Consider the following 14,370-nt stretch of genomic DNA (forward strand, 5'->3'; position numbering starts at 1 on the left):
TCAGCAAACCTGCCACAGTGCATTATTTAAATGTACTGTGAAGATTTCCATATAAGACGCACTTCCATATGCAAATTTTTTTTTGCATTTCGGACAGTCAACCGGAAAATGATGTTCCATTCGCCCATGGAATTTTCCAGAAATTCAAACCAGAATCTTTGGTCGAATGGAACGCGCCCACAGTTTCTGCCCGTTGTGTAAATATATTTTCAGCCCGCTATTAGAGATGCATACCCGTGCCATGCAAAGAAACTACAAGCCAATACAAATTGTTATAGCGTGTAAGCGTTTTTGCTCGATGCAACATGACTCTAAATATACTTTGTAAAATACAAAAAAAAAAAACAGGAAGAAACGCCTTTTATTTTCTTGATTTGTGATTGCTGTATACACTTCAGTTACGAAGCTCTCACTTTACATTTGTCACTAAGTGAAACTGATTTTTTCCTATTCGTCGCTCGGATTATCCTAGCTTGTTTTTATGCCAGTTATCGTATAGGGAAGATATTTGTTTACAAACATTGTCTTTGTTATTTAAATGTCCAACAAGTTAAACAAAAGAACTCTTTGTTTCACTAGCCAATAGTTCTCTGGTTGGCACATTAATAACAATCGGTGACGTCAACGATATCTTTGCTGTTGCTATTCTTATTGACACATTACAAGGCTAAAAGCGTATTTTAAAAATAAAAAGATGCTGTTCGTATTGTTTTACTCTCTTGAGAGTACTTAAATGATATTTGAATGTTTATGCTATGCCAAAACACTTTAGTTTTCCCAGAGTATGGTAACCTTGCTCGCTACTACCCCCTGTATCTCCAAACCTGAGCTGTTTAACTGGAAGATGTGTCTTGTCAGTCAAGAGACCGCTGTCTTCACGCCATACATAGTCATTTGCATTACAGTTACAACCTCGACTGGAGACTGCACATGAGTTGGTCATCCCGCATGCGCACTTACCACTGCCAGGTGATGCTCCGCCCCAGTACGTCATCTTAGTAGAATCACGTGACACCCACCAGGCATCACTCCCTATCACTGAACCATAACACTCGTACTTGATAAACTGTTCACAGTGTGTGGAGACTCTGGTGAGACTCGCTAGCTGGGACAGGCTTGCTCCTGTATAATGAATGTTACGTGAGTAACAACCTTGAGGTTCACATCCGTCCACGTGCGTTCTGCTCTCACTGTCGTGACTTATCACTGTCACGCCAACTCCATTCTTGTCACTCATGTCACAGTAAACTAAAAATGGTGCCAGGCCTCCTGCGCCATCCGGATCAATGAGGTAATTTCCGCTTACACTGCTGACGTGTTTTCTGGTTACAGAACACGATGTTGCAACTGGGGAATTGACTTTGACTTTGACTTTGGCTTCTGTTGATGACAGAGCATTAGTTGCTCTACAGGTGTAAGATCCTTCGTGTGATTTCTTCACGTTGTGAATTAAAAGTGTTCCATTCGGTAGAAAACTTGAGTCAGCAGAAAGTGAAGACTGTCCATCTTTCTTCCATGTGATTGTAGTTCTCAGGTCACTCTCGGCCACACACGATAGATAAACCGTTGCAAACATACTGGTAGTCACCTCTTTAGGAGGACGGACTTTAAAACGTAGAGGAGGAAATACCGTCAGTTGAGCAGTGTCTGTTACTGATCCAAGAATATTCTCCGCTTTACAAATGTATAGTCCACCGTCCTTTCTTGTCACACTGTAGATTGTCAGCGTTCCATTCAACATTTCTGTTCTGACTTCAGGTAAACTGTCAACTGCTCTGGACCACGTGATACCGGGAAGCGGCTGGCCAGTAGCAGTGCAGGCGATGGTAACGTCTTGTTTTTCTTCAGCAATCAATCGATTAGAAGATAATAAAAGTGTAGGAGCGACTGTTGAGAAACAAGGAAATTTTATTCTTTGGGAAACATATGGCGAATGCACTGAACTAAATAAGGTTTCATTCTATATACTCTTCCGACAAGAAAATTATCTTTCTGAAAAACGACTGAATTGATATTTTGGATTAATAAAGTGCTTGAGTAACGGTTTTCATTTTGCCCTCAACTGGCCTTAACCCCAAAACGCCATCTTAACAAGGGCCTGTTTTTCAGGATCAACCACAACTACTCGGCACTAAATATCTTAATTATACAACTTACACTGGACAGTTAATTTCGCCGAGGCGTTCACTTGTCCCAGCAAATTTTCAGCTTTGCACCTGTAAACTCCTTCGTCTCCACGTCTAACGTTTTTGACAATCAGAGCGCCACTGGACTCTACCACGTGACGACCTACAGGAAGCGATGAACTGAGCTTAGCCCACGTGACCTTTGGACTTGGATTTCCATCCGCTGTACATTTCAAGATGGTTGTCTGACTTTCATTGACTGTCGTTTCAACAGGACTCTGCAGCAGGGATGGAGCCGAGATGGACTGGCCTGGCTCCCCCTTGTTACCTTTCATACCCGGTGGACCTCTAGGTCCTACCGTACCTGGGTCGCCCGGCACTCCGACATCCCCCTTTATGCCCATCGGCCCTTGAACTCCTATTGGTCCATGTTTACCGGGAGGTCCGTTTGTCCCGGGTCTTCCTGGGGGACCTGGCTTCCCTCGGGTTCCCGCTCTTCCGCGTCGTCCCGTGTTACCTTTTGGTCCTGTGCGGCAGAGCGTCTGATCTTTAGCACAGACTTGGTCTTGCAACAGTCCAAATTCTTGTTTGATCAGTACTTGTACTTCAGAAGCTGTTAGGGTTGATTTCTGTTGTGAATCATCCGTCGAAGAGCGTTTCTGTCTTGAGATTGTCTCTTGTTCACCTTTGAAATTAAAGTTATTTGTTTAACATCGTACACTGTGAACCATTCTTTGACATTCAGCGGTTGGTATGATGCAACATATTCAGCCTATTTCCGCTTTTATTTGTCAATGTAAATTACTGACTTAAATCATAGCTCTGCTCTGTGAGAATAGGGCATAACAATGTACTCTTTTTAATTATTGTATCTATTCGTGTTAGGTAAACCATTCCAATAAAAACATGTTCCTCTGTGAAAATCTTGAAAATCTCAGTAACGTAACTATTAACATACCTTTGGAGGCTTGCCAATGGCGGCCTGAAGTCAAAACATGCCGTCTTTCGTAATTTTGTTGTACTTTTCGAAGGATTTCTGTCTCCATCCTATCACAGAATGTTACTGAGTGTGATATCAGTCGATAATGTTCTTGTATTCTGAGTTCCACGTGAATTAGCGCGATACAACACACAACAGACAACAGCAAGCCTGACGCGGAACACAAGCGGTGCAGTGTTTGTTTTCTCTTCGTCTGATTCTTTTCTTTGTTTTGTTTCATCGTCACTGCAAACTTGCGATGTCAAATTGATGCAAACGGCGTTTTATTTACTCTGAGCTGCTAACAGAATAGTTCACTGTGAGTGAAAAGACGATGCAAAACTGATGGTCCGATTTTCACTGACGTGTAACACGAATCTTTCTTATCTTTAAGTTACCGATATGAGTGGTAAAAATAGAAAGATGTGTTTGTGCTTGTTGTGAAGATTCAGTATCACAGGAAGTATATCATGATCTTACTGGGGTCAAAGTAATTTACCACAACATCTGTCTGACACCGCCAGTGGTTGCTCGAGTTTGAGGGGGAGAAATGGCACAGGAGGGGAGGGGAGGGGAGGAGAGTGACGTGTTATCGGGAACGACAGTTGAGCAACAACTGGTTACTGTCGAATCTGGAAGAACTTATTACATTTAGTAAATTACCTTCGTTTATTGATCACTATGAATGACCGACAATGCAAAGTGCCAATTTTACTCTTGGTGACATTCCTATGTTCTTCGGCAAGCTCCTAAAGAATCTTTCTTCTTAGTTATGTCTTCTTTTATTGGTTTCTTCGTTCAAAGCGTCTCAGCGTTCGGCGAAAGAGCGAAGCAAGGTACATTATCACTTTAAGGTACTGCTCAATAGCTTTTTTTAATTTTCACACACTAGCTAGGGTTTTTAAATCCAGTGACCTAAAAGTTGAAACCACCATGTACCCGGCGGGGCAACTGTTTTTTTTTTTTAGTTTTTTTTTTCTTTTTTTTCTTTAGTTTTCTTAGTTTTCTAGTTTTCTAGTTTTCCTGGCGGGGGCAACTGCCCTCTCGACCCCCACCCCCCTCCCCCCCCCTCCCCCCCCCCCCCCATACGCATACTACTCACACAGGGTTGTTCAACACGTTGAAACTACTTATCAATCGCTTTCATTTGGATGGTCACACACTAGGGTTTTTTCATATGCAGAAAGTTAGGGCCATTGTACAGCGCAATAAAGAGCACGACGCGAAAACAAACTGTTTAATAGCTTGTTTTTGAATGGTTACACATGCACGTTATATTTTTATCAACAGACGTTCAAGGTAGTACATATTAGCACAGTTTAACCAGGGTTATTTTCTGAGAGTGGAAGAGGTAAACAAATCCTCTTCAATCTGAATATCGTATCAAAACATTCATCACAACAGCTTTTATTATTTACTACGACTGCATTTCAATCTTTGTAGGTAAAATCATTGTTCTTAAACAAAAATTAATAAATCACGCGAATAAAAGAGGTTTACTGCCTCTGGGTACTTTACGCCATTGAGAGAGCCTTCTCCGTGGCATGCTCTAAATGTAGATTTGTATTCTGTGAACAAAGCACCATGGAGCACCATGAAGCTAGGCCCAGACTGAGGACCAGATTGCACGACATGTGTCGTACCATCAGGCTTGCCTCTAACAGAATGCTGGGTACCACCGCCATATGTTGCTGAAATCCGTATAGCAAGTGGATTCGAACCCAGTTACAGGCACGCGCTTAGCTTCCTTGGAATTTTCGATCGAGCGCGAACAATACACATTGTCGAAAAGCAAGGTCTATGTATTCGCCTCAATACTTAAATGAAGTTTTTGTGCACTAAGGTTGAAATAGTGCACGAGCAGCTTTACTGGGAGCAATAAAAATAAAATTCAAGAAAAAGAAACATTTTTTACTTTATTTTCTTCATTTGCAATTGTACGCAATACAAGAAGATGTAACTTCACATTGTCACTAAGTGGCACAGAGTATTTACCTTTTTGTTGCTGTTATACTTTGAAGATAATAGGATTTAAACAAACAGTTCAATGATTCTTATATTATTATCGCTACCTTTATGCTTCTAGGAACCGTTTTTGCGGGCTATGTGTTCCTATTTTTATTATGCATTTTCTGCTTATAACAAGGCTACGTTTAAGGAGGCTCGATGTAGCTTTTCTAGCCTAAGGGTGGTTGTTTTGAAAATTAAAATTATCTAGGAAGCCAATGTTCGATTCTTGCCAAAATACACCATAATGATCAAATATGACCAAATTTTATTTTTTTACCCGTCACTTTGCCACAAAGGTTACCATAGCAACCATTGACGTTTTCTTTTGTTCTCAAACAAGCTTGATTTTCTCGAAATCTAGACTGACTCTTGGTATTCATTTTTTGATATGTTTAAGTATAGTAGATTGACTACCTGTACACAAAATTTTAGGAAAATCTGTAAGAGCGTTTTAGAGTAAATCAAGAATGAAGTTTTTGGTATTTTCTTATAATTTCCTTCAATCGGCAATCGATATATTTTAACAAATTAAAGCAAAAAGTCTTTCGCTTTTAGTTAATGGTCTTGGATGGTGTAAGTATTTATATTTCAGTGAAAGTAACTGTGCTCAAATAATACGAAACAATTTTAAAGCGACTATTTTATATTAAAACGGTGTTTTTCTGAAATTTTTATTCTTGATTTACTTGAAAGCGCTCTTACAGATTTTTCTAAAATTTCGTCAACAGTTAGTCAATCTACTAAACTTTAACATATAAAAAATGAATACCAAGAGTCAGTCTAGATTTCGAGAAAATCAAGCTTGTTTGAGAACAAAAGAAAACGCCAATCGTTGCTATGGTAACCTTTGTGACTAAGTGACAGGTAAAAAAAATAAAATTTGGTCATATTTGATCATTATGGTGTATTTTGGCAAAAATCAAACATTGGCTTCCTAGATAATTTTAATTTTCAAAACAACCACCCTTAGGCTAGAAAAACTACATCGAGCCTCCTTAAAGGTGTAACAAAGAAATGATGACCATTGTTTTTAATTTTCCGATTATTACTTTTTCTGACAGTTTATTCTTTTCATTTTGGAACTTGAAAATGGTGTCATGACGACTCCGAAACGTCGTTCGATTTTATCGTCTATTTTCACTTGCCTTGTATGTCTAAACCTGTGCTTATAAGGATGATTAGAAAGCTACACTTAAAGTTGTAACAGAAAGTGATGGAGACCATTGCGAATATTACCATAACTGTTGTTGCTTTCTTTGAGAGTACTGTAACTGTTTTTAAATGTCTATGCTATGCCATAGCACTTTAGTTTTCCCAGCGTGTGGTAACCTTGCTCGTCATTTTCACCTATATCTCCAAACCTGAGCTGTTTAACTGGAAGATGTGTCTTGTCAGTGAGGAGACCGCTGTCTTCACGCCATACATCGTCATTGTTATCACAGTTACAATTACGACCATTTACACATGAGTTGGTCATCCTGCATGCGCACTTACCACTTCCAGGTGATGCTCCGCCCCAGTATTTCATCTTAGTAGAGTCACGTGACACCCACCAGGCATGGTCAGGTTCGTACCTGAATATCGCTGATGCATAGCACTCGTACTTGATAAACTGTTCACAGTGTGAGGAGACTCTGGTAAGACTCGTTAGCTGGGACAAACTTGTTCCTGTGTAATGAATATCACGTGAATAACAACCAGAATCTTCGCATCCATGCACGTGCATTCTGCTCTCACTGTCGTGACTTATCACTGTCACGCCAACTCCGTTCTTGTCACTCATATCACAGTAAACTGTAAATGGTGCCAAGCCTCCTTCGCCATCCGGATCAATGACGTAATTTCCACTTACAGTGCTGACGTGTTTTCTGATCACAGAACACGAAGGCGCAACCACTGTTGACTTTGACTTTGGCTTCTATTGTTGACAGAGCATTGGTTGCTTTGCAGGTGTAAGATCCTTCGTGTGATTTCTTGATGTTCTGAATCAGCAGTGTTTGATTTTGTAGAACATTGTACTCTACAGGAAGTGAAGACTTACCATCCTTTGTCCAAGTGATTGTAGTTCTCAGGTCACTCTCGGCCACACATGGTAGGTGAACACTTAGTCCAATCAAAGGAGTCACCTCTTGAGGAGGACGGACTTTGAACCGCAGAGATGGAAAAACCGTCAGTTGAGCAGTGTCTGTTGCTGATCCAAGAATATTCTCCGCTTTACAAATATATAGTCCACCGTCCTTTCTTGTCACACTGTTGATTGTCAGAGTTCCATTCACCGCATCAGTTCTGTCCTTAGGCAAACTACCCCCTGCTCTAGACCACGTGATGCTGGGAAGCGGCTGACCAGTAGCACTGCAGGCAATGCGGACGTTCTGTTTCTCCTTAGCAATCAATAATAATAATAATAATACTTTATTTATATAGCGCTATTTCTATCTCTAACCAATCAATCGGTTGGATGACAATAATAGTTTGGGAGCGACTATCGAGAAAAAACGGAGAAATATATATTTTCATGGGGTGAAACAATGGCGAATGCACCTTACTGGATGAATTTTTATGCAATATTTCCTTTGTATACAATTTATAAATCTTTTTATGCTTGTTAAGTTATAGCCGGTCATGTGCAGGTTCTTTCAGATTTAAATTTTATGGGATGAGCAACACCTGATAAGAAAAGTTTTTCTCTTAAATACGACTTCATACTTCTGAAGTTGCGTTATCTTTTCATATTTCGTATCAGCTAAAACAACGACTTTTACACCAAAAAGACCTATCTTTACACTACAAAGAGCTTCTTTTCCAGCATCATCCACAACTTATCGCCAATAAATATCTAAATTATGTGAAAACTTACACTGGACAGTTAATTTCGCCGAGGCGTTCACTTGTCCCAGCAAATTTTCAGCTCTGCAGCTGTAAACTCCATCGTCTCCAGGTCTAACGTCCTTCACAATCAGGCCGCCACTGGAATCTACCACGTGACGACCTACAGAAAGCCGTGAATTGTCCCTTGACCACGTAACTTTTGGCGTTGGATTACCATCCGTTGTACATTTTAAGATGGCTGTCTGACTTTCATTGACAGTCGTTCCAACAGGACGCTGCAGCAGAGATTGAGCCGAGATAGACTGACCCGGCTCCCCCTTGTTACCTTTTATACCCGGCGGGCCTCTAGGTCCCACGGGACCGGGATCGCCAGGCACTCCGACATCCCCCTTTATGCCCATGGGTCCTTGAGCTCCTATTGGTCCATGTTTTCCTGGAGATCCGTTTGTCCCGGGTCTCCCTGGGAGACCTGGTCTCCCTCGGGTTCCCGGTCTTCCTCGTCGCCCCGTGTTACCTTTTGGCCCCGTTCGGCAGAGCGTGTGCTCTTTAGCACAGACTTGGTTTTGCAACAGACCAAGTTCTTGTTTGATCAGTACTTGTACTTCAGAGCGGGTAAGGGTTGATTTCTGTTGTGAATCATCGGGCGAAGAGCGTTTCTGTCTTGAGATGGTCTCCTGTTCACCTTTGAAATTAAAGTTATTTCTTTAACATCGTACACTGACATTCAGCGGTTGGTATATGATGCAACCTATTTCCGCTTTTATTTGTCAATGTAAGTTACTGACTTAAATCATAGCTCTCCTCTGGGGAATAGGGCATTTCAATGTACTCTTATTCAGTTATTGTATCTATTCGTGTGAGGAAAACCATTTCAATAAAAACATGTTCCTGTGTGGCCAGTAGGCACACCAGAATAACTGACAAATTACACAAGAACCTATGCTCTTGTAACTAAACATACCTTTGGAGGCTTGCCAACCGTGGCCTGTAACCATAACATGCCATCTTTTATAATTTTGTTGTACTTTTCGGAGGAGTTTTGTCTCCATCTTATCACAGAATGTTACTGAGTGTGATATCAGTCGATGATGTTCTTGTATTCTGAGTTCCACGTGAATTAGCGCGATACAACACACAACAGACAACAGCAAGCCTGACGTGCAACACAAGCGGTGCAGTGTTTGCCTTCTCTTCGTCTGCTTCTTTTCTTTGTCCTGTTGTTTCATCGTCACTGCAAACTTGCAATGTTAAAGTGATGTAATCGGTGTTTTTTACTCTGAGCTGCTTACAGAACAATTTACTGTGAGTGAAAGGACGATGCAAAACTGATAGTCTGATTTTCACTGACGTGTAAGTGTAACACGAATCTTTGTTATCTTTATGTTACCGATATGAGTGGTAAAAATAGAAGGATGTGTTTGTGCTTGTTGTGAAGATTCAGTATCACAGGAAGTATTATGTTCTTGCTGGGGTCAAAGTGATTTACCACAGCATCTGTCTGATACCGCCACGCTGGTGGTTGCTCGAGTTTGAGGAGGAAAAATGGCAGAGGAGGGGTGGGGAGGGAAGTGTTATGGGAACGACAGTTGAGCAACAACTGGTTTCTGTCTAATTGGGAGAAAATTTAGTAAATTACCTTCGTTTATTGATCACTATGAATGACCGACAATGCAAATTGCCCATTTTACTCTCGATTACATATATAACAATGTTCCACGGCAAGCTTTTTGAGAATCTTTCTTCTTAGCTATATCTTCTTTTATTGGTTTCTCCTACGTTCAAAGCGTCGTTACGTAGCGTTCGGCGTAAGAGAGGCAAACTGCTATCAGGTTTCATTCTCACTTGATATTACTGCTCAAAAGCATTAATTTTATTTCATTGTTCACTCACTAGGACCACTGTTTTGGGTTTAATCCAGTGACCTAAAAGTTAAAACCATGTACATCATAATAATCAGTACCACATGGAAATATTGATCACTAATTTTAAATGGCCACTAGTAGGGTTACAGATATTTACCTTGTACAGCACATGCAACTACTGCTCAAAAGCATTTATTTTAATGTTCACACACAAATAACTTTCTTTGTGTTGGTAGCTGGGGTTTAAAAATCCAGTGACCTGCTAAAAGTTAAAACCACCGTGTGCATCATTTACTACGACTGCATTTTAAACTTAGAAAGTTAAACCATTGTTCTTAATCAAAAAAAATTAAGGAAACCGACCGGTCACACAAATTAAAGAGGTATACTGCCCCTACGGTACTGTTCGCAATTGAGAGAGCGGGAGTTTCTCTGCGTCATGCTCTACATGTAGATTTTTATTATACGAACAAAGCACCATGGGGAAGCTAGCTCTTGATTTGAGGCCCAGATTGAACGATATGTGTCGTACCATCAAACTTGCCTCCAACAGAATGCTGGGTACCACCGTCCTATTACGCTATTCATGTCTTTTCTTTTAGATGTTAAAGTTCGATACCGTTGATACCTCATCCCTTAGATCACAGCTCAGTACAGAAGGCGCCTTGCTTTCTTTAACTTGAGGCAGGCTTTCACCTCCAACTTTCCCTCATTTATTAACCCTTCCCTCCTCTCCGATCCAAACATGATGGTTTTTCACCCATAATGCATTCTCCACACAAGGCTTTGGTTCGTAGAAGTAACGCTTGCGTAGCTTCTTGTAATCAAACGTGTTATATTCACAGTGTGCGCTGTAGTTAGCCACAGGAGGTACCGGTTTAGCACCGTCTCCGCTATCCGTTCCCAGCTGCCGCATGCGCTGCGCGAATGCTCGATGGATACCCATGTAATTGTCACAAATGTTCCACGTCTGCCAATCAAACGAGTCCGGTACCAAGTGTTTCAGCCTTTCATCGTGAAAATACAACCGATCCGAGATATTGTTGAGCCACATGGCAATCTGCTGGTCAGCGTGCGGATGACACAGCATCATGCGCGCGTCTTGGTTAAAGAATTTCCTAATGACGTCACGTGAGAAAACCATCCATGATTCGTCGATCCAGGAAGTATTCGCTTCACAGTGGAAATTTCCCCAAATAAGATTCTCTTTTGGACGTAGAGGTAGCTCGTTTAAGAGCTTCTTGAGACACACGAAGTAGTCGTCGTCGGTTCGAAGAAAAAATTGAAAGTCGTAGTTAGCCGATGCCCATTTCGCGTGGTACAGAAAGCGAAGGCCAAATTCTACGCCGCCAAGAAGCGGTTGGAATTCCATGTCACCGTAAAGTGACTTTTCTTGCAGAAGAGTTCGCTGGATTTTCCTGTTGACGACTAGTCCGTCTGTGAAGAAGTGACAAGCAACCTGCATGGTTTAAACACAACACAATAATTAGTTCCATTTTCGGTGTCCACTTATATTAAAAAGTACTATGCTCTGTACACCTGCCCACTTCCCTCCCCCCCTCTGAAACATAAAAAAATAATAAAAAAAAAAATAAAAAAAAACTTTATTTATTCTGAAGGGCCAATCAGTGATCATTAGATCACTGGTATAAACTGGCGATCAGCATTAAGTGTAAAATACATCTATTATTAAAATTGTAGAAGATTTATATAAAAAACATATTAAAAATTTACATTAAAAAAATACATATTGGCTGGAAGATGAATGTATTAGTCGGTCTTTTTCAAACCTAGCTCGCGCGCTCTATATCATCACATGTCCCACCGGTCGTTTCTGAGAGCCTTCATGACTGAACCCTGAGGGAGGAGCGAGAGCTCAAGAATTTGACTTTGATATGAAGGCCTCCGTCTAAAAATCCAATTTTGTTTCGAAGGGCGGTCAACATGAAGGTTCTATTTTGGTTTTATCACTGGTCATTCAAGGCACTGAATACCTTCCAAAAAGCCAACTTTCTTAAGAAGAATTACAGAAAACCTTTTTAAAGCTAATAACTTCATATACAGTGGAACCCCGATATAACGATATGCCAAGGGAGCAGTAAAATTATATCGTTATATCGAGGAATCGTTATATCGAAACTCCCGATATAACGATATGGCCGTAAAATAACCAAAAATATAGTTATATCGAGGTTAACCTAGTCAAAGATACTGAAACTAAGAGAACTATTGAATGACAAGTAGGATAAAGAGGATAAAGTTGATAAAGATCCTTAGAACACAGTATCATTTTCGTATATAATCGTACAAAGCTGTTGACAAAAAAAATAGAGATTACTCAATTACTGTAAGGTTATTATGTTAAATTAAATGGTTTTGCTTAAATTGTGACTGAGTACTGATAATATCGTTATATCGGGAAAGATTTTACGTTCGGTCCGCTAAATTCTCATCGTTATATCGGGAATATCGTTATATCGAAGATCGTTATATCGGGGTCTGTCCCATACATTTTACTGTAACTTTTGCCGGGAATAGAATATCCATCGTTATATCGATCGGGAATATCGTTATATCGAGGATCGTTATATCGGGGTTCCACTGTACAACATTTCCATGAAATGCAGAGCTAACCTCTTTGTCCTTGCAATGCTTCCACCAAGTCTCACGTATAGCGTCTCTTCTCTCCCACCTAACTGGCGCCGTAGATACAATAATCACTAGTAGAACACGTGACTTGTTCTCACCCAAGTCCCGGATGTGACTCATAGGCAGGCCTACAGTGACGTTAGGTATCGGCCAAATCATTTCTCCTTGAATTTCTCTGACGTTGATACGAAAAGGAAGGATATCCGGTTGGTCCGGTATGACAGGTTCTGCAGAATGCTTCCAGTTCAGAAGCAATATTAGCACTCCTGTCAGTAGGACTATAAGCTGGAAGAGTTTAAATCTTCGAGGCATGGCTGGGGTGTCTGTGGTATCCAAAAGTTGTCAGTACCCTGTGCGTGCTACGTCTGAAAGAAGCAAAACTTGTCACTTCATATATTTAGGTAAATTTGCGAATAGTCACGTCATATTTTTCATCAGCGTACAGTTGCTCGTTGCCAAGAAACAGCTTTAACATGCACCCGTTATATTGCGCATGTACAACTTTGACTGACCATCAACGTTCACAACCATAAATTAAAAAATATAAACACAATTGTAGCATAAAGTGGCATTTAAATTCCAATAGAATTGGTTTCTAAGGACACAACCACAGAGACCATAACTTTTATAAAATATAGCCAGAATTTCAAAGTTTTTGTGCCCACGGCAAAACAAAATCTAATCAGGTAAGTTTGTTATTCGCCCGGAAATTTTTATCCCTTGTAAATTTAAGATTCTAATAACGGAGGCTTTCGTTATACAATTTGTTGTAATTTCAGGATTCCTTCAATATTTATGCTATTTTAAAAATAAATAAAAGAAAAAGTGTGTGGCGGCGGCAGGCAAGTGAAACAGTTCACAACTTCTTAAAGGTAAAGTTAAACATTTTAACTAGACAAGGACTAAGTGAAGCTCTCGGCAACAATTAAACGTGCGCGGTTTTTTTTTTCAGCTTTTTTTATATAGATACAGTACAAGCAGATAATGCTTTCTTGCCTTAGAATCTTCTTGTCTTGTTTTATTTTCGATTAGAGTTTTTGTTTATCTTATCCTATGTGTTTTATTTTATGCCCTGTCGGCCGTATTCGCTACATAGCGTTACTTGAAAGTGGCGCGCGCCAATCGTCCTTATCTGACTTACCTGTCGATCTCTGATTTGATCACAACATATAATTGCCTCGCCAGTGTCAACCAAAATCACCGGTCTTCTCTCAGAAAAATACTTAGTAAATAAGGAACTTCCTGATCTGCTTCTTTTGAAATAGTAAAATGCGTTAAATGCAATTTTCCCTGTAAACCTGCTATGTAGGCTTTCAAATTACAAAGGCGGCACGGTGACCTGTACGTTGCTGGTATCAACCGGTGGTGCAAATCAGCTTGTTTTGTCTTCAGAGAGGGGATCCAAAGGCAGGTGTACCAGAGCATTTATCTCATCATTCCTCCTCCCCCACCACTCCTCCCCCCGAAAAAAGGAAAATCTCGGATATAAAAAAAGCTCCCAGATAGTGTTCACCAATGCGTTCGTGACCTCCTTACAAATTTTTGATTTGTCAGAAATACAGTTCTAAGCAATAACTTGAATGGAGTCTTATCCAACTCGTATCAAGTCGCCTCTTCTATGGAGTCTTAAATGAATCAAAAAGATCCCCTTGGTTAGGTTGCATGGGAGTAAGGCAAAGCTGAATAAAAATCGGAAAGAGACGTCACTTTTCGTTCACCCTTCCCGGGATCCACTGCGCCCCTTAACTTTGCCATGCCTCCGCTATTTTTGCTATTTATTGGGGACTGGGAGCGGATGAAATGCCTTGAACGAAATATTCTCTCAACCGCGAGAAACTCAGAAGAATTTATCCATTTTATTTCCAAGGGAACTTAGTAAGTATTAAAACTGTTAAACAAAAAAATAATCACATAG

General features: G+C 40.4%; 2 protein-coding genes and 1 pseudogene across 3 annotated transcripts; all 3 read right to left on the reverse strand.

The window, feature by feature from the left end:
* Positions 1-343: 343 nt before the first annotated feature.
* On the reverse strand, positions 344-3,808 carry LOC144651692 (uncharacterized). Its single transcript, XM_078511639.1, has 3 exons — positions 3,085-3,808; positions 2,158-2,811; positions 344-1,887 (listed from the first exon to the last, which is right to left on the reverse strand). Exons 1-3 carry the CDS (start codon positions 3,344-3,346, stop codon positions 749-751), a joined length of 2,055 nt encoding a protein of 684 aa, XP_078367765.1. The 5' UTR covers positions 3,347-3,808; the 3' UTR covers positions 344-748.
* Positions 3,809-6,261: 2,453 nt separating this feature from the next.
* LOC144651684 (uncharacterized) lies at positions 6,262-9,327 on the reverse strand (annotated as a pseudogene). Its single transcript, XR_013570363.1, has 3 exons — positions 8,906-9,327; positions 7,973-8,626; positions 6,262-7,597 (listed from the first exon to the last, which is right to left on the reverse strand). The product of XR_013570363.1 is annotated as an uncharacterized LOC144651684 (transcript).
* A 733-nt stretch (positions 9,328-10,060) lies between these two features.
* On the reverse strand, positions 10,061-12,792 carry LOC144651776 (beta-1,3-galactosyltransferase sqv-2-like). The gene is made up of 2 exons (XM_078511754.1): positions 12,441-12,792; positions 10,061-11,265 (listed from the first exon to the last, which is right to left on the reverse strand). Exons 1-2 carry the CDS (start codon positions 12,765-12,767, stop codon positions 10,516-10,518), a joined length of 1,077 nt encoding a protein of 358 aa, XP_078367880.1. The 5' UTR covers positions 12,768-12,792; the 3' UTR covers positions 10,061-10,515.
* Positions 12,793-14,370: the final 1,578 nt, after the last annotated feature.

This window comes from Oculina patagonica, chromosome 4 (assembly GCF_052425735.1).
Source record: "Oculina patagonica isolate OP01 chromosome 4, crgOcupat, whole genome shotgun sequence".
In the NCBI taxonomy this organism is placed as follows: Eukaryota; Metazoa; Cnidaria; class Anthozoa; order Scleractinia; family Oculinidae; genus Oculina; species Oculina patagonica.